The sequence below is a fragment of the Zophobas morio genome, unplaced genomic scaffold, assembly GCF_036711695.1.
Source record: "Zophobas morio isolate AGI-343-1 ecotype UQ-CSIRO unplaced genomic scaffold, CSIRO_AGI_Zmor_V1 ptg000206l, whole genome shotgun sequence".
In the NCBI taxonomy this organism is placed as follows: domain Eukaryota; kingdom Metazoa; phylum Arthropoda; class Insecta; order Coleoptera; family Tenebrionidae; genus Zophobas; species Zophobas morio.
In genome coordinates, this window is record NW_026972310.1 from 80256 (window position 1) to 100285 (window position 20030).

At 37.0% G+C, this 20030-nt stretch overlaps 2 protein-coding genes and 1 long non-coding RNA gene across 6 annotated transcripts; 1 reads left to right on the forward strand and 2 right to left on the reverse strand.

Moving 5' to 3' along the window:
- The first annotated feature begins 1103 nt into the window (after window positions 1–1103).
- Window positions 1104–2356, forward strand: LOC135146047 (proteasome maturation protein-like). The gene is made up of 5 exons (XM_064078203.1): window positions 1104–1708; window positions 1780–1926; window positions 1980–2081; window positions 2134–2227; window positions 2283–2356. Exons 1-5 carry the CDS (start codon window positions 1706–1708, stop codon window positions 2354–2356), a joined length of 420 nt encoding a protein of 139 aa, XP_063934273.1. The 5' UTR covers window positions 1104–1705.
- Window positions 2146–6381, reverse strand: LOC135146041 (anaphase-promoting complex subunit 2-like). 4 transcript variants are annotated; one of them, XM_064078196.1, is made up of 27 exons: window positions 6348–6381; window positions 6142–6294; window positions 5993–6060; window positions 5684–5722; window positions 5404–5568; window positions 5231–5349; window positions 5097–5173; window positions 4968–5042; window positions 4844–4919; window positions 4711–4789; window positions 4607–4662; window positions 4481–4553; window positions 4380–4428; window positions 4220–4326; window positions 4105–4159; window positions 3936–4051; window positions 3816–3875; window positions 3700–3756; window positions 3560–3648; window positions 3438–3501; window positions 3113–3380; window positions 2997–3061; window positions 2736–2941; window positions 2584–2688; window positions 2389–2530; window positions 2275–2335; window positions 2146–2220 (listed from the first exon to the last, which is right to left on the reverse strand). In XM_064078196.1, the coding sequence occupies exons 2-25, from the start codon at window positions 6284–6286 to the stop codon at window positions 2485–2487; spliced, it is 2259 nt and encodes a 752-aa protein (XP_063934266.1). In that variant the 5' UTR covers window positions 6287–6294; window positions 6348–6381; the 3' UTR covers window positions 2146–2220; window positions 2275–2335; window positions 2389–2484. The 4 variants fall into 4 exon arrangements, with proteins under 4 accessions (XP_063934266.1, XP_063934267.1, XP_063934265.1 ...); XM_064078197.1 differs by having other exon boundaries at window positions 4105–4156; window positions 6142–6376; XM_064078195.1 differs by having other exon boundaries at window positions 6142–6376.
- Window positions 6382–14167: 7786 nt separating this feature from the next.
- LOC135146028 (uncharacterized) lies at window positions 14168–14549 on the reverse strand. The gene is made up of 3 exons (XR_010283654.1): window positions 14479–14549; window positions 14297–14380; window positions 14168–14239 (listed from the first exon to the last, which is right to left on the reverse strand). It is a non-coding gene; the product is annotated as an uncharacterized LOC135146028 (long non-coding RNA).
- Window positions 14550–20030: the final 5481 nt, after the last annotated feature.

Here is a 20030-nt window from a genome sequence, read left to right on the forward strand (position 1 = left end):
AAACAATTAAGCTTAAGTCTTTGCCGTTTAACTGTATATTCTGGAAGTACGGACTTTAAGTATGCCATTTTGTATAATTAAGGTTAGAGAGCGTAGATGCAGTTAAAGGATTGTCCTCCACGTATCCTTTTAAACTTGACTAAATTTGTCAATTTCTTTTTCGTTTTAAGTAAATTATACTAGGTATTTTAACGTGTGAGTGGAAAGGGATGGCGGTCTGAAGAAAGACCCGACAACGTTGTTACAGAAACTAAGGTACAAATATTTTTAACTAAAGCAATATTAAGCAAATCTGATATGTAATTTGTGGTATAATTAAACGGAGCATCGGGGAACGATAACGAGAACTCTATTCGTCTGCAAGTTTTTTAGAACTACTCCATATGGATTTATGCAAGTACTATTACTTAGTGGATGCCCCCAGTTGACGTATCCATGCACTAAGGTCGAGTCTAGAAAACATTGTACCAGTATACTTCCCTTCTAGTCTTTTGGCGGGAGGTTTATAGACTTTTTTTCGCACAATGAGAGGTTAAAACTTGTCGGTAGCTTATAGTACATCTGGTTAGCTTTTTCAAACTTTCGCCCTTTAGTTTAAGGTTGATGTCTTTTCCGAATTTTAAAGAGTAAAATTCAATTATAGTTGAAAAGGAAAGTCTACGTCTAAGTATTGAAAAATTCTATCTGTTTTAAGGGGTTCTACAGATACTGATAAGAACACAAGGTTTTTTTACAGAATAGGATCTTTCTTATTTCCATTTGGAGGTTAAGCAGAAATTCGCATAGGTGAACGGTTTTTATCAAACATTCGAGTCTAAATTGCCTCACTTGTTTAGCATTTTTGACTTTCCGTTCCAATTTCAAATTCTTCTGAGTTCTTTTCGACCATAATACCTCGTATAGCACCTGAATGCTTTTAAGAGTGTAATGGTAAATATGGTATAACTCAAGTTATTAAACAACTCCAAAGCTTTTCCTTAGAGATTAACATCCTAATTTCTTTGGTATTTATTTTTCCACCAAATATAGGGGTGTTGTACTCTTAGTTTAATTTAAAGATAGGTTTCCCCCGAACTTCTTAGTCTTCATCTTTATAGTATATTTAGCATTTTCTTAGTACTACTAGTACTAGTTTAACTATAACTATTTATGTACTAACTATTTATAGCATTGTTGGAATAATTACCATATATATATATATACTCTTTATGAGGGTGTAACCGCTACCCGTTGGGCCAAAAATAATAATTTGTTTTGTCTATCATTCATGATGGGAGTGTATCAACCTATTAGAAAATTAAAAATAAAGACTCTTAACTTCTTCCATAGAGAAAGTTATAAGTTAACCTACAGGGTTTTAAATACTTAGAGTTGAAAGTTGAGGGGGACAGCAGGAGAAAGCAAAAAATAGGTAAGTCTACGGTATATAAAAAGTGAGTAATTTGAAAGCGATGAGATGTTCTTGTTGCAAACTAATGAAAGTGAAAAATATGATAAAATTTATAGCGGTTAAATTGAAAATTTTTAGTCTCCGGGGCTCTTTTACTTCGTATCACGCTTAGTAAGAGGGTTCACTGCGCTAACTAGCGGTTATTCCGAAGTCTGAGGCACCACTTGGTATCAACGAATGGCCAGAGGCCGTACCAACGCAAAGAGTTATTTTAGAAAACAGCGAGCTAACTTTGCTTGCTGAAGACTAGGATCAATGGTAGCTTTGTCGTTATAAAATTTTTCCGCTTTTATCTTCTATGTCCGCTGTTAACTAATTTGAGCCTCAAGGCGCGCTTCTTAAAACCTGGGATCCAACACAAGTCAAGCTTTCCCATTGACGGACCTTACCGGGGTTGTAATAACTTACAAAGAGGATTTTATAACGTTGCAAATACTCTATCTCCTCTCCACGCAATTGAACAAGTATTAGAAGAGGTTGTTTACGAGTATATTTATATTATTACCACTTTACACTATACATTCCACAGAAGGACTATTTCACTGAAGAGCGTCAATTAGAAGTTTTGAGGTATACTCAAGGTTTCGCCGCCCCTATAAAAATCTGCTTGGAAAGAAAACTTTTTTCTAGAGTACTTTTTACGTATTTACACATTATAACGTTCAGTAATATGTGTTAATTAGCCACTTCGACTTCCCGGCCTCCCTTCCTCTCAAATTTTACTAGACGTCGCTTTAGGAAACGATGAAAGTATAGATTTTGAAGACTATCTTGGAGGTTTTCACTAATGCTTAACTATTGCTTTTCTATATAACCAAGAGCACCTTTTTAGCACCTAGGGATGCGGAAGAGGTAGATGAAGTCCATACTATGATGGAAGAACTTCTAAAAATAAATTATAAATAAAAAATTCCTAAAGTTAACTTTTAAATTTTTACTTTTGCTACGGGGTGTAGTTACCGTGCTGTTTTCTTTTCTATAATTGTTGGTATTATTTTAAAAATGTAGAAGTGAAGTGAAGTGATCTTTGTCGCTTAACATGAGGTCTTCCTTAGCACTTCTTTTAGGCCTTTCACTACTCTTTTAAATAAAGCCGTACATTGAGCTACTTTAAGAGCTTGTGTAGAAGATACAGATCGACTAGCAGAAGGAGTCGCGTGATGGTAAAGTAGCAAGGCATGATTATAAGGTAGTGCCGAGTGTTTTTGCTTATAGACTTTCGAGTGAAGGCTCTAGTACTAAACCACCATAAAGAATTTATTTTATAACCAATCTCTAATTGGACTTCGGAATCTTTTGGTGGGTAGTCAGTGAGTAGTTGCCTGCCAAATACTCGAGATGCCCATCTATAACGCGTTTTTGCAGATACGTCTTGATGGCGGTCTCTTTGGGCACGGACTCCCCCACGCACATGCTCAACATGGAGTAGATCCGCTTTAGAGACATGGCCCCTATATTGGTGAGCATACCAACCACAAACTTCCAGCACAGCTACAGTGGGGGGAGCTTTAGAACATTTCGAGATGACTAGCAGAACACACGAGACCTCGAGATCCTCTGCCTCTTGCGGAGGCTCCGCTGGAATAGCGGCGTCCCTTTCAAAGCAAATTGCTGGAACGGAGAAGAACTAAGAGGGAAGAGGTAAGACTGCTGCAAAAGTACCACTGGTCTGAGCAGGGCTATGTGGGCCTAGTTGGTTGATTTCGTAAGTAGAGTCTCCCACTTCGATAAGGACACCCTCATTCACCCAGAAAGCGATCTTCCTTTTGATAACGTGAGGAGGCACAGCTAAGAGCGTAGCTAACTCAGCGGAGGAGATCTTGTCATTCTCCTTGAAGTGGATGATGATGGTTGCAAGAAGGGGCGAAACGCAATACTGGAAGGTTTTATTTCCAAAGACAAGCTCGAGCTCTACCGTGCCGTAGTTCATCTGGCCCGTTACTTAATCTAGAGCGATCGAGACAACCAAGTGATATTGAAGCAGTACCAAATATGACAAACATCTCGCTGCCTTGATCTTTTGGAAAGATTCATCAAACTGACTCAGCCACCTGCACAGGGAAGCCAACTTTGAGCTAGTTATAACGTTATGAAAAATATTTTTCTAGCCGTTTAACGAGCAAAGGAGGTGAAAATAGCTCCTCGTGCAGGGAGGGCCAAAATAACTTCGAGATGATCAGCGTTTGCAACGGAAGCTCCTGATGCCAAAAGATTTGTTTAGAGAAAAAGAGAGCTCAGAAGAGGCAAACCCGCTGACCAAGAATAGCATTGAGCCGTCTAGACTCCGCCACATCCTCGAGCATAACCTGCTCATTAAGTCATGCGGCAGATAATAAAGCAACGAGGATCGAAGCAACGGACACACCGTGCACTTGAGAAATAGATCTTCGCCGAAGCGAGCCTTCAGAAGCTCCAAGTTACGAAGCTATGAGACTAGAAGTAATAGCAGTCCGCGGGAATAAAAGCAAAAAAAGAAAAGAGGTGCCTCTTTATCCAGATCACAGTTTTCAGACAAAAGAAGAGTTTCCGCCAAGACAGCGTGGTAGTCAGCGGCAAAGCGTTCTTTGCTTCCATAAATCGTCGCTTCGTAACTATTCTTCTCTGCGTTCAAGAAATTCTTTCAATAAAAGTAAACAAACTGTCTGGTTACCCACCATAGGAGACTCTAGGCTCCGGCTCCCAGTCCGAGTCCGACTCGTCTTCCGCCTGCTATTCGTAACATACAGTCACCGTCTAGCAATAAAGAGTGTAGGCTCGTGAGGGCCGCACCGGCAAGGCCGAGAGTATGCCCGTCATGTACTGGTCGTTATCCACAAACGTGTTGATGAGGCAACGAGAGGCGTCCGGGCGCAGGCGAAGGTAGCTATGGATGTCCCCTACAGCGCTTATCGGTGAGAACAGGGCACAGCGAGCAGACCTACAGCACCACCCTGCACAGCCTTCAGAACCGCCCCAGAGGGATCTATAAAGCGAAGGGCCTGCAGAGTAGCAGCGATCCTTTGAGAATAATAAAAGGTGAAAAGGAAGTACTGCAGTTAATTGCTGGAGGTGTGTAATGATGTCGCTGGTGTCAGCACCGTGATGCAGTAGCCGTTCCTCGTTTCTGTTAAAAATGTCGTTTATTTTAAGACAAAGCCGTGTTTGTACTCAGTGTACTGTGATTTCAAACGGTGAATCAAATTGTCCTTCAAGTCGGTGTGATGGAGGCACTCCTAATAACAATTTGATAGGCAGATGATTTCAGTGCAGTGAGCTAGTACCTTGAGATCTTCGAGCGCTGGATGACTCGCGTGGTCCTCGCTATCGTAGTCTACGATTATATCGAAGATTTCTTCAATTCTAAGCAAAAGCAATTTTAAAGCGCCGAGTAGCCGTGCAAGTCAACGCCCCAACCTCATAAGGCCAAACGAATGGTAGGTGTAGCTGAAAAGACTCAGCTCCAGCCGTGGGAGTGGCTCCGGCAAGTACCCTTGTGCAAACGGTAAGGATTTCAGCTGCACGGAGCATGGGTTCCTACCTCTGTATAAGTGGGTGAGCCAACTCACAACTGTAGAGCGGACCCACGCAAGCAGCGGCGGAAGGTAGCGGGCGGCTGCAGAAAAGAGACTGAGAATTTGTTTGAGTGGCTGCGCAAACGGGAACACACCGAAACGCTTCCGGATGTTCTCCATGCGGGCTGAGATAGCCTTCTGAGCAACTTCCGCGGAGCAAACACCAAAAACCCTGTAACCCGCCTATGGATCATGACGGCACTCAATACCCGGGACGGTGACATACTACCGGTGAGTCAGCCGCAGACTGGACAGTACCTCAACTATTTCCCTCAGCAGCTGCAACGTAATATCGGCCTTCTGCAGCTCAAGCTCGCTAGCACAAGAGGTCGAATTGTTATCGGAAGACTATAAAAGATCGACTATTAACGAAAAAGAAACTAAATGTGTAAATCAAAATACCCGAGTGCAATAAGCTTCAAAAGTTTCTTGTAAAAAAGAACAACAGATCGGAAAAAAATGGCCACTTTGATATTGAAAAAGACGATCCTCCAAATACAGAGGATAATCATTAAAGAGCTCAAGACAGCTGAATAAGCCCCTGGTTAACTTATAAACACTCTTCGCCTAGATACAGTTAGTAATAAAGAAAAAGTTTAGTAACAACTAAACTAGAAGTAACAGTATAATATAAAAACTTTAAAAAAATTAGGTTCATAACGGTTATAGGAAAGTTACATACAAAGTGTAACAGTTTCTCTCCATTTTCAAGCTCAGTGTCCTAATTAAAAATAACTACAAATTATTGTGTTTTTTTAGCTTAAAAACTTGTTAAAAATCCAGGCTAGGTACAGACTATAAATAGAATTGAAATAAAAATTAAATGTAAACTATAAAATACAAATCTAAACCATAAGTGAAATAAAATGTTATATTGTTCGAACAAGCTTAAAATAATATTTCCGCGTATCGCAGTGATACAAAGACGCGATAACAAAGTACCAAAATTCAAGGAAGCTAACGGATATGAAAGAAATATAACGGTTTGTACCAATAATTCTATGAAAGGTTTCCAAACGCCGTCTAACACAACTTTACCTAAGTAAGTATCTAAGAAATCTAAAAATTAAGTTATTTATAATCAAGGAAAAAGAAAATAAGTTAGTTGTCTAAAAAGATGCGTTACATACTGACAGTTACTTTTTATAAGTTCCTCTGGAACCTTCAAATCTCCCGCTTTCAAAATACGAAGATCAGTATAATTTTTTTGCGTCGAATGGACCTCGAGATCACCGGAGAACAAGGTAAGTATTTTCCTGCTGAAGGAGGCCCAAGGGTCCTCCATTATTGCATCTCAACGGTAACACTCCGGCCTTAGCTTAAGCTTTAATGCTGTAAGACCTTACTATAATGTACGGACTGAACCCCCACAGGCTGGGAACAACTTGCCTCGACGATTATCTCTACTTAGTCGGACTGCAATTTTTAATATTTAAGTATTAATTTATTATACAAACCTTTAAAAACTTCATGGAGTTTTTTAAAGCGTACATATTTGTTTATGTGCATGTAAGCGCTCCACATAAATATCACAATTTGTTATGCAACAGTCTTGAAGGCTTTGTACAAGACGTAAAAATTGTTTTTAAGTCTAAAGTGGCAGTCAATTTCCTTTTAACGAGTAAAGGCATATTTTATAGTTTTGTTAGAATTTATATTTGCTTATTGTTTTTTAGTATGAATTACAAAACAATTTGGTTTAGCAAGTTGAAATATTATGTTTAATTAAAAAGTTACATACAGAATCGTAGGTTTATACCTTTATTAATTAGAAGCCATACTTGCCGGAAGGTTTTCTGTGTTATTCTATTGTAACTAGCAGAATGTAAAAAAAATCAAGACGGTAAGGCTAAATTTAATAATTCTTATGTTTAATGGCTTTGTAGCTAAGTTATCTAATTATAATTTCTGCTTAAACTTGATAAAAGTTAAACACATTGGCGGAGGAGTAAACTAAATTAATTCAAGTAAAAATATAACTCCGGAACCTGTGTTTAGCTTTTCTCTCTCTTTCTTTCTATCGTAAACAAAACTTATTGGAGATGGTTACTGGATTCATATCACGGGACATAGGTACCAAATATTATTGTAAGCACTAAAATTTAAGATCACTTTATCAGCGGTACAGGTGATAAGTCGAGGTATGGCCGACAGAAGCTAATAATTTCAAGGTGGTTTCCCTTTTTTAAATTAGAGTGAAGGAGCTACAAAAGAGTATCTAAGACGTGCTACCGCTATCATTGCTAGTTTATGCTCTGTGACCTCAAACAAGTGCAATGGGCGAGGGTCACTTAACTGCGCAGTACACAAAAACACGAGACAGTCACGCTAATTGTTGCAAACTGAGCTGCGAACATTACCTGATAAATCCTACAAATGCTCCGCTATCAAGAGCCTACTTCAACTAAAATAAATACCAGGGCCTAACACGCCGTTCGCTTGGGCAGTTGGCAACAAATTTGTCAACTATGCTTAAGACAGTCAAGGGCTGAAACCGTTTAATGATTTTCAGATCACGGGCTCTCCGTCAAATCAGGCTTCTTTTTTTGGAACGTAGGTGGTATTTTACGCAAGAGCTGTAGGAGTTTATGAGGCGCGAAAGACATCTCCTCTAAGTTCTGCAACTTCTCGATGTATTGTCAGAATTGACTACCCAAGCATACTTTGCATGCGTTATTTTAAGTGGAAAAATGACCGCATCGGTACCTGCGCCTCAGTAATTTTATAACTATTGTTAGTGAGTTTGCGCTTCAAATACAATTTAGATTAAAGGTAACTAAACATAAACTTAAATATGACGCGATGTTACTGTTACTGTCACTCATATTAGCAATAGGGGAGTATGACCGTATGGGCGATGGTGGGACCGAGTTGGAAGATAATCACCTAAAAAGGGAGAGCGAAGAGGAAGATAGTGGAGATAAAGTTATCCAAGATTCATGTGATGAGGCAGATGACGAACTTTCTTCGTGGAACTATTTTTTTTGATCATGTTATAAGTACACTATCGATCAAAATTGTTTCTATGTTTAAAACTTCTTTGTTAAAGTTCAATAATGCTTTAAGTAAGTTATAAGTACACTATCGATCAAAATTGTTTCTATGTTTAAAACTTCTTTGTTAAAGTTCAATAATGCTTTAAGTAATAATTGGTTGTATTGATCCCCTATATATATAGGTTTAGATTAGGACCTACTTAGTGTAGTTTGGCCTTTTAAACTTTGGGTATCGATTGAAACGATTTTGCACGGGCCCCCCTTCGTGCAATATTGTTTCAATCCTTATACAAACTTTACAATCACCTTTTCATAGGGGGTTTTTTTTAAAGCGTTTGAGTGACTATATAGGATAGCTTATTTAGAGGTCTTAATCCAATATTGAGTACACTTTCAGTGGATAAAGAAAATGATGTAGAATGTCTTTTAGATCAAGGTAAACCATTATACTGAATCGCTCGTAAATGCGGTGTCAGTAACGCCAAATTATCCGGATTAAAGCCCAATTGATCCAAATCGTCATTGCAATAAACCGGGGCTTCTAAAGATCTTGAAAAATCGTGATGTAGCTTAACCTGTACGACAAGCGGTATCGAGTGCAATTAAATCTGCACAGAGAGCTACAGAATTCATAGAAAGAACATTAGATAGACCATTTTCAAGAGCCACCGTATTTTTTCAAGCGAAAAAAAAGTTTATTAAACCAGCTACGGCAGACCGTCACGAGCGACTAAAATGAGTTTGCAAAGTACGGAAAATGGTCCATTTCTGACTGGGAAAAAGTAATTTTTCGGACGAGACTAAGATTAATCGTGTGGTTCAGATGGTATTAGGTGGCGTTGGAAGTGATAATCGAAGACTTGATCAACGTGGAGCAAACTTATAAACATGGGGGAGGATCGACTATGATTCGGTCAGGTATAACATCTAAGGGGTTCGGATATTGGAAAAAGTAATTAGGAGCGTCACCACAAGCGCGTATTAAACAGTATTAAGAATTATTACCTAGGACATGCGATCGGTATGTTTGATCTTGATAAAATGATTTTTCAGCAGGGTAATCCCTCATATCACACCGCACTATCAGTGCGCTCATGGCTCCAATTACAGTCGTTCCAGGTGCTAGTCTGGCTCTCCGCTATCTCTTGATCTTAACCCCACTGAGCACGCATGGGGTATCTTGCAGTAAAATTGGGATCATACGAATCAGCTCCTGCTAATTGGGCGAGCTTTGGACGAGCTTTGAACTCGCGTACAATCAGAATCGGAAAACTATAACACCTGGATCAATGCTACAATCTGATTGTTAGTATGCCAAAGAGGATGCAAAAAGGAGCTATGCTAATTATTAAAACCTCGTTTACTAAATTAAGTTTCATCTACGTGCAAAATAGTTTCGACAATCTTTCCACTTAAAAATTTTATATCTTTTCGAATAATATGTGAACCAATTTAATGTCAAGTATTTACAATATGTAGTTAGAACTTAGAAGTTTATTATGTATGAATTGTTAAATAACCCCTTTCGTTATTAAAAAGTTATTCTATATTAAGGAAAAAATGCCAAAAATTAATACAATTTTGAACTATAGTGTAGCTGCTCACACAAACGAAGATATTGCTAGGCAAGCTTCAAAATACAAAAATCAGCGATTGGTCCACCTAAGCTTACTGTATTTGAGTAGAGTCCTAAGAATAATTATCTAACACATAATGAGCTCTGGCCTAAGAAATTAGGAATTCCCATATATAGGGCAACTTGATCTGAAAAACGAATCACTTTTCTAATAAAATACCTACGTTTTGATAACTGTTGATTTTATAGGCCGCAAGCCCTCAGTATAAATATAAAACAATACGTTAAATAATATAATATTTACTATAGACTTTAACGTAATATAATTATGAAGTCGAAGAACCAAAAGTATTGTAGAGATTTATTTGATAATTTTGGACTCTCTAGGAGCACCAAATCAACCTCAGAAAATAATAAAAATTGCAGCAGCTCATGCATGGGCAGCACTAAAATAAGCACATGCAGCCCTCGATTCCTTATACTATAAATGCAATAAATACACTCGATCTAAGAGAAGAAGGTAAGACAAGTTCGCTCCAATTCAATATATATTTTCATAATTTCGAAATTTGTACCAACTATTACACACCAAGGAACACATTAACGTTTGAAGTTTACATATTAACAAGCTGGACAAATATGACATTAAAATAGTAATGTCGGCTGACGCGAAACATCGTATATGACATCGGCGACCCCATATATAGGTAAAGAAGCACGATCCTCCACGAATTCAATACCAACACTATATGTTCTTATGTGAATCGTTCTGTAACAGCGGAAAACTAGTTCTGTTCTTCCCAGCTGGCAGAAAAACTTCTTGAAGAGAACCTTACCATGGTGTGCATTCTTAGAATAGACAACCCGATGTACCTACAAACTTTCGAATAGCAAACCTCGAGTGCTAAGTTCAGATTTTGCTTATTATCGCAATAAAATTTTAGTTTCGTTTTCTCTAAAAAAGAACGTTTTTATTACGTTTATTATGTATTCATGACGAAAAAATAGTTGATCAAAATTCGCAAAAACTGGAAATTATCTTAATAACCCACTAAAGGAGGACTAGATAAATATGATCAATATTTTCATTTAAAGAAAGGTGCATGGAAAACTCGTCGTTGGTCACTCAGAATATTTTACGGCATGCTTGATGGAGCCTGCGTAAACGCTTACATAATTCGAGAGAAAATACCTTAAAAACAACCATAGTCAAGTTCATACCCCGACGCAGTTTTTTGAAAGTTTGGCTTAAGCGTTTGTAAAATCGCTTATTCGAAAGAGATTACAGTATAACCTTCCCAGTTCGCTGCGATGTATAATGGAAGATGTTTCGGGGGGAGAATGTACAACTTGTATGCTAAATGTTGCCTCCGAAGTCTAAAAACGCGCTCGTTTTGGAATATGTCCTAGGTTCAGTCAGAAAAAGCAGAGGCATGTGTCGTTTGTAAATACGGGAGATGTGCTAAATATAGTAGTGCTATTTTTCAGGAATGTACTTATGATTTTAATGAGCATTGTTGATTTTAAAAGACAGTTTTTTATTTTTCCATTGTTATGCCATAAGGAAGCTATATTTGTTTTAAAACAAACAAAGAATTAGTAATATTTTAGGTATCTAAAAATTTTTTCTATATTTTTGTTATCTTGTTCTAAAAAAATGTTTGACATTTCCACCTATATATTTTTAAAAGGGTTGCTTAAATTTACTCTACTAAAATATTGAAATAATTAATATATACTATAATTTACATAGGATCCAATATGGCCCGATGTTACCGTTTGTCTTACATTCCCCTGCTACCATTCTAGAGTTAATTGTCTACCAGGTGCATAAGCGATACATATAAGAAAGTGGGATACCGCATGGTATTACGCAAATTACGTTCAACGTCTAGGCAGACGCGACGGAGGCGTCGCTATTCTAGTGAGACGAAATTTACCGCGCCACCCGAGTGCTCTCCCAAACTTTGAGGGCATAGAGGCCGTATGGAGTCGTCTCAAATTGGCTGTCACAGACAGATTGACGCGATATCTGGCGTTTACCCCTTCCCGCCCCCCGACAGATCGCTACACCCAAGTGCTCAAAAGCTGCTTCAAGCGGCTTGCCCGCCGTTTTACGTGGCGACCTTATAAATGCAAACAAGCTGCTTGGATATCTCAAGGCAAAATATTGGAGAAATACTTATTGTGCAGTCATCTCAAGGCCCGACGTACATGGAAAAACGGGAACTTCAGATGTCCCCAACGGTAGCTTCATGGCCATGGACTTAAACATTATTCATTGTTAGGTCATTACATTTATAGTTACGAGAATAGGCGATACTGGCTAGTATTCTTTCTACGCAAGCTAAGTACTTTCGGTAGCCAGAGCTATTTGGTGTAAGCCGATGTCAGACTTGGTAAGTTACTAATTTAAGTTAGATAAACATACAGGCAGCAGTTGTTTTCAAACTGACTCAGGCGAAAAAAAGGCTACGACGCGCTCCTTATTTCGTTCGCACTGACACCTTGCAAGAACGACCTGGATTTTGAACGACTTGGAGCCTCCTTTGATTTGCGACTATCGTTTCTTTAAAACGTGATAGTAAGCATCCAAACTACCAGTGGGCTCAAGAACTTACCTAGAAACCTTGGATAAGCGCAATCTATTTGTAAAAATATACATATGAAAGGACAATTGCGGAAACTGGATACTATCTACGCAAAATAATATAAGTTATTAGCAAAACTAAGTAGTCTGCGCTCAATTTACAGAGTAGCTGCTCAAATTATTAAATAAAAACATTAGCACAGTTTATTACTTAAAGTCTTTTAAAATTAGTAACACTATATATAACAAAGTTTTTCATGTGCCTAAAAGACCCAAAGCAACACGGTAAACACCCAAAAACATTAACATCAAAAAAATTCTAAAACATAGAAGTGCAGTGTGTACGTGGGAAAAGGAGTATAAGTCGAAAGTTGTGTAAATGAGTTAAGTTCAGAAGCCACCTGAAAATTTGTTTAGATATTGATGAAGTGTATAAGTCCTAGAGGTAATTAAATATAGCAACCAAATTATAATAAAAAATTATTTTTTAAATAACGTTAAAAAAGTTAGTGTAGAGATATACCCATGGCAATTTTCGCCAAACAAAATAAAGTTCTAAGGCAATCAAACATGTCGCCGGTGAACAGGGATATACACCACCAACAAGCTCTTAGGGATATTTTGTCGGCCCAACATCCTGATATTAATGCCAATCAGCTAAAGCCCAGTATATTTAAAAATAATAAAAAAAACTAAAGCGGATACACAAAATGATCCTCAAACTATAGCTCAAAAACTTTCGCAGAGTTAAAAAAATAATATTTAAATCTCTCCAACCAGAAAAGCAGAGGCTTATCTAAATTTACTTAAAAATTAGCCTTTTACATAAAGTGCTTCCCTCTTCACAAGACGATGTATGCGCATGGAAATGAAAAAGGCTTCTCTGTGCCCTTTTTTTTAACTTACCAACAAAAAAGTAAAACCAAAAGAAGGTTTTATAAGATTTATTGGATTTTTTAAAGCGCTAAAAAAAAAGATTCCAAAATTTAAGTAATAAAAAATAGAAACATTCATAAACAGTAAACGTTAATGTTGATAACTGTGAAAGAAACACTTTTCTTATAAACAACCGAAGCCCGTGCCGTCACTTAATAACTGCCCAACCTACTCAAAAATTTGGCTTTATAAAAGTGTGATTTGTTTATTTGTAAGGTGCCAAGCAAATCACTAAGAGAATCCGAAACCAAAACATTGTTAGTCTTTTTTAATATATAAAATACAACCAAAAAGAAAGGAGTAGTCGCTGAATTAAAATCAAACCCTTTAGCATTATCGATATCACTGAAAAGTTTATAAAAAGTATGACAGCATGTTGCGTGGTTTTATAACAAACTCCCAGCCTAATGAGATAACGGGGTATATAGGCGCTGTAGTCGAGAATCTAAGTCTACTTTTTTATTTTTAACGTAGTAATCTTTATCCAGGAAAAATTCCGAATGTACTTTTGAAGGGTTTACATGGCTTCGGCTGCGGCCAAGGGGTTCGATCTACTCAGCCCTAATTTCCTGTTTTCCTACCTTTAGGGGACCTGGTTATAAAAATAATAATTATATGCTAATATGAATAAAATATGTTTGCAAGTTATACTAAATAAAAGTCAGAAGCAAAAAAAAATTTAAGGCAAAAAAAATAAATTTAGTAGACCAAAAAGTTGTAAAAACTTATTAAATGACAAAAAAATCAAAAAGTGCGTTAGAAGCTGCTCTAAACACAAACTTTTGTAAACCTCTAGTCTAACCAAAAAGTTGGGGTTGCCTTAAAAAGCAAAGAGGGTCACAAAAACAAGAAAGGGAAGGGATCATAAGAATATGGTACACAAGTTGAGGTCAAGTACGACAAGTGTCACATAAAAGTGTTGGAGTCTGATATACCGTATATAAATTTTAATATAGTTTCCATAAAAATAAAAGAGAGTGGGTTTACCACAAAGATAGCAGTGACGTCGTGCATACAAATTTATTTATATAACTTTTAACTGGGATTTTCTTCGGGCAGAAGCATATTGGGGATCCCTTCTCTAACGGCAAAAGTACAACCACAGTAATTACAAGCCAAGGTGCACTCTACTACGCAGAGCTATCATATATAAGTATAATAATAGTACTTATTATAAATGTTGTAAACAAAAAATACCTCTAAAAGATATTTGTGTAAATCTTCAAAAAAATTTTCTTCAGGTTGAGACGGACAAAATTGAGGAACACTTAACTTTAATTGCTAAGTTTTAAACAAGAATTTATAACAGGGAAGACTATAAAGATGCACGTATCTGTAATAGTACTATGTAATAAAGTAAGGCAGAAATAGATACTTACATTAGCCGCAAAAACAAAAGCTTCCCAGTTAATTTTAGGGAGCATAGATTCCAAAAAATTTCGATTATAAGCAACTTGTTTAAATTCTATTTTAGGTTCAAGAAGCCGAAGTGTAGAGATTTTATCTTCACAAGACTAGAATAAATTATGACCATCAGAAATCAAATAGTGATATATATAAAATCAAGGAAACATTAAGTAAATGTCATTTTTAAATAAATACAAATTATTATTTTAAAAACCTTTGAGGGACAAGTCAAGAAGTTATACGTTAATAACTTCATACCAACCACAAGTCAAAACAATCAAACACACTAAAACATTGCCTTCATGTGGTAATCTATTTATACACGAGGTTACATACAGGATAATTTTTTAAGAGGCCAGTTTAATTAGTGAGCTATTCATTTAGATAGGTTTGTGCAGAGAGAAAATGTAGTATTGTTTGTTAGGACTTGATTTCTTAATATTTAATACACCTCTTATGTTGGTCGTCAACTTTTGGAGGTAATGGTAAAGCTGGCTTAGGTGATACCACTACGTTTTATCGAGGAATATTTGTTTTTGAGTGTTTGTATTTTGTTTATCAAAAATATAAAAATATAAAAATATAGCCTTTTCATTCTCTAACAAATTCTTTTAAGGCTATAGGGTATTTTTGTGTGCTTTTGTTTTGTCTTATTTTCTGCCATTGTCGAAATCAATTTTCACACCTTGCGCTTCATACCGCACGTCCTACAAGAGCAAACAGTTTAAGACGTTATTTTTCACAGCTGAAAAATCCCTGCTCTACTATTTAAGGAAAGTAGTTAAAAGCAGAGTAAAGGGTGGTTATTAAAGCCTCTAAATTTCTCAAATCACCTCACATGGGTTTTAAAATGGAAAAAGTACGAGTTTAAATCTACCTAAAAGCACTTGACAATATAATAAATGTGACCATCAAGATAAAACAGCTAAACTTAACGTTTTCTATTCAATTTTTTTTTTTGCTGCATAGAGGCCAGAGAGATTAGTGATGTAAAATGGGAGGACAGTAAAAGGCAAATAAAACTTAACACATATGTATCACTTAAACAAAACTTGAGACTCCTGTTTGCTAACTTTTTAAAAATAAAACTCCTGCCTACTACACCTAGTTCTGGAGATGAAGTACCTGTATAAATACCAATACTGAAATACGTGATAGTGTTTTAACTACACGCTTTTATTGGTTCTGTATAAAAGTTTAAGTTGAAGGGTCAGGAGAGAGAAACTCACTTATAAAATCGTCGCTTGACTAGCTCAAGCTTAGCAAATTATTTTAATTAAGCAAATAAGACCAAGAAGGTCTATAATTTGCTTTTTGGCTTAAATAGCAGTCACATTTACAGTAAAGGTCAGGCAAGACGGTCTTTTAAGATTAAATTCAGCAGAAGATCCAAATTAAAAGAATATGGTTAACCGTATGATAAGGAATAGTAATTTACACTTGTGGAAGAATTAGTCACTATAAAAGAACTTGTGGATCGTCACTTTATAGAAACAATGTAAAGTTACTCGCCATCGACCTAAACAGGAATTTCTTGTAAAGGTTATGAGCACCTTGACAACCAAAGCCAGTATAAATTGAATGTTAATGGACGGTTTCTCTTGTTTCCGCAGCAAGTTGTCAAGTCTTTTGGACAAGAAACTACTAAAAAAATTCCGACTCTTCGAAGAGTTGAATAAACGCTTGCCAAAAACCCTGGAAGCTAGAGGAGAGGAACAGAGTATTGGGGGAACATTGGTAATATTATGTGGATGCAACCCTGTGGGATAGGTAAGATTTGCTGTGATTTGTTCGAAGTGACGCTTTACACTAAGGCTTCCAACTTAAGCCCCTAACTACAGTTCTTCAATGCAATGCTTTTGCCACCTACGAATGGCTTACTCAGCACACCATTTGGGTGATTACCGACAGCTATCAAGAGCGCAATGCACTTCGAACTTGTTGGATAATGAAAGGGGTTAGGGCTAGGTACGTAGATATATATATATATGAGCTTGCCTTAGTGCAAGCTTTATTAGGATGCTATCACTCTCTCAAGAGGTGAGAAAATTCGGTGTTTTTATGACCCGATCGAGCACCAGGAAATACCAATTTATATACCTAAATAAAAGATCTATGTGCCAGGTCAGAGATGATAATCTGTTCACCAAAAATGCTTGTTTGTGTTTGTGATGAAGCCTCTTATACAGCCAGTTTACATTAGGTATGACTACGAGAACTTAGACATGCAGGGTAAACACGGATAGAAAGAGGTTTAAACTAGGCAGATATTATTATGTATTGTATTATCGGCTTTTCTCGTGAACCATTTAACGAAGTAATTTTTAAGACGAAAATAAGAAGGAACCACCTACTTGAAGCCCACCTTGAAGTGTGCGAAGAATTTAACATGGATTTACATGGTTCATAATCAAAATCTTCGGAAGGTTCACGCTTGTTTATAATTCTCGTACGCGAGCTAACAAATTTTAACTAAATTCTATTTGCAAGAAGAAAAGATTAAGCACACAACTTATTAAAATCTTTCTTTAAAAATAATTTAGGAACTTATTATCAAGTCAAGAGGGAGCGGCGCAGTTATATATAGTACTAGTACCTAGTATCTACCATAGCTAGGGAAATTCACTAGTATCCAGGAACCCAACACCGAAGAACAGTGCAGGTTCCATAGACACAACTAAGACCACTCCAGACTAGCAAAAGGTACAAGTACAATAGAAGCGCCTAGCTCACAGATGCAGATCGAGCCGAGAGAAGTGCCCGAGTCAAACACCTGTGCTAGTGTCTACACTATGACACGACGCAGCCGCCTGCTGCCACCGTGCACCCTGGAAAGTGCATAGATAGAGGTAACATCACTCATCACTAGACAAGTCATTCTGTTTGCTTTCGTCTTTGATACTCACATAACAGAACTTTAGTCTAGCAACTTAGCTATTTTACACTAAGATTTAGTTAATAAACGGTATATCTCTTAGCTTCAATAGATCTTCATTCACTACGCCTAAGGAGGAATAGCTGCAGAAGACAATGCTAGTACTCAACGCTGAGCCTTACGATGCAAGTTAATTAGCTCGAACCGTAACACAACCCAGTCATTCAACTAGCGAGCAAGTCTGGTAACGTCCTGGTTACTTCAAAATGAGCACTAGCCAAATACAGGTAAGCTAAAACCTGCTTCAAGACATAGGCTTACTATAAGTTTTTATCATTTTTAAGAGCATGTCTTTCAACACGTGCGTCTCAAGCATAACTTGTAACAAGATCAAGCTAGCCAGCTATTGCAGCCTGCGTCTCTCCTCAGTACCGTTAAGCTCACAACTCAGAGCCTCAGTCAGGAAGGTACCATAATCACGATTCATTGGGGTGGTAAGTAATTCGCTATTAAGTTCAAGTACCAAATCGGATACTAGCCATGTTTGACCTGAGGTTTAATATATAATCCACCTCAGCAAAGGGCTTGAAGAAGTATAATTGACGAACGCCGCAGAATAGAAGAGGGTGACATGACCCGACCAAAGATAAGTTTACTTCCGAACGGTATTCCACCTAATGATGATGACCTTCCGAGCTGCTTGGATCGAAACCCGCGGCAACCCTCGAGGACTAACGTTATAGTAAGAACGTTTTTTATATATAGGACCAATCTTTTTTGGCCACTTTTACTAACAGGCGCCTGTGAACCTTAGAGTCTAGTTCGTTACTAGCCTGCAGAGTGTACAACATGGTCGGAAAGCCGAAGCTCACAGTAAGGTCCACCACTTCGAACCAAACCATCACCGTTGAGGTTTAACCCAAAGAACCTTTCTTTAAATCGTGGCAGATGATAGCCTAGATCGCGATGACCGCATGGACCATGAAGGATGCATCGCACGTCCCGAGTAAAATGTGTAAGTTAAAGGACGTGCGAAAGCAACGAGAGCAGGTATCTGCTCTCTTATTACGTGTTTTTCAGCACCTTAAGAGTGCCAAAATTGACGTTAAAAATTACACAATAGTGCTTCTACTAGGGAAAATAATATACAGAATATAAAGTGAGTTTAGTTTAGATAGAAGCACTAAACTATAAAAAAATTATTTTCATTTTAATTTTATAAATTATTTTATTTTATTTATTTTTTACAATTATTTTATTTATTTTTATAAATTCTATTATTTATTTAAATTTTTCTTTATTTATTGAAAATTATTTTATTAAAGTAATTTTATTATTTAAATTATTTTTATAAATTATAAAGCAAATATAGTACAAACTAGTAAGTAGCCCTATTGTGTGTGTATAATTACATCTAACTTTTAATTTGGGAAGGGCATGTAAAAGTTTGTCTATAAAGATAACCACATCACCAGTTTACAACTAGCTGATTAACATCTAGATAAAATGTCAATAAGGCTACTTTGTATCACTCATTAACATAACCTACATAATATTGGCTTAGGTTTGCACGTATCTACTAGCATTAGGTTAACTTAGCTCCTAGAACCAAGGTTGATTTAGTTCCAAGAGATCTACTTTTATCGCTTTGATAAGTTTCGATTGGAGCCAAAGGACTCAAGTAGGCAATACAGCTAGTATAGTTTCGCCGAGACATTGCTCGAAAGCATTCATTGTCTGTTTTTATTATCATCATTAGGCTAGCTGCTAGCTCAAGTGCCTGATGTCAACTTTATTTAAAGCTGAACATGTTTATGCAAGCTACTAAACAGCTCAAAGGAATTACACCTTCTAAGGCCTAACGTCACTCGACTGTTTTACCATTTTTAAGAGCAAATCTTTCGATCCGCAGGCTTTACTTAGCACTCTCCTCGGTCTACGGGTGCTCTCGTCGCTATTTTTCCAAGCAAAGCAACCATAATCATAGCCTGAGGTTTTATCTTACTTTGTGTGCTAAAATGCTAACTAGAGTCTACTTGGTGTTTCAACTAAAGCCAAAGCAAGCCTCAGGCTATAGAGGGTTACATCACCAGGATATTTCGTAACTACATCACACATTGAATCAACCCGAGGATGGACATCTGATACGTGCAACATAACCGGTTAGATCAGGAAGCCGTTGTCAGAGTAAACATATCGAGCCCAACGGCGAATTTAACTATAAGACCGATTTAACTTTAAAGCAAAGTTTCATTCTACTCTTTGCTAGTTTACCTTGAAGCAGAGTTTGACTTTCGTCAATTGACTTAGGCTGCTACAGTTCTATAGATGAACTTAATTTTGAGTACTTTGAGCTTAAAAGTTAGTACTTGTTGGTTTACTTTATTACGGTTGGGTAATAAAATTAGCAGACATAATCTCAAGGTTATTTTTAAGATAGTTGGTTGTTTACATAATAATACTGACTAGATTCGAACTAGTTTCTCCAAAGTCTATCGACTACAGTAAAGAGTTAAACTTTGGTAGAAAAAACTAACTACCAAAGCAGAACGAAAAAACAAAGGAAATTTAAAAACTTTCTCTTTGTTCACCAGCAAGACCTGTCGGTGCACTCAGTAAACTGAGTCGACAGGCGATGTCTATGACATC

Coding starts and splice junctions, on each gene's coding strand:
- LOC135146047 (XM_064078203.1), top strand. Junction 1,927..1,979: donor TTGAACAAGTATTAGAAGAG/GTTGTTTACGAG, acceptor TACATTCCACAG/AAGGACTATTTCACTGAAGA. Junction 2,228..2,282: donor TTTTGAAGACTATCTTGGAG/GTTTTCACTAAT, acceptor GCACCTTTTTAG/CACCTAGGGATGCGGAAGAG.
- LOC135146041 (XM_064078196.1), bottom strand. CDS start 6,286: ATGGAGGACCCTTGGGCCTCCTTCAGCAGGAAAATACTTACCTTGTTC. Junction 4,663..4,710: donor CAGCGCTCGAAGATCTCAAG/GTACTAGCTCAC, acceptor AATTGTTATTAG/GAGTGCCTCCATCACACCGA. Junction 4,554..4,606: donor ATTCACCGTTTGAAATCACA/GTACACTGAGTA, acceptor CATTTTTAACAG/AAACGAGGAACGGCTACTGC.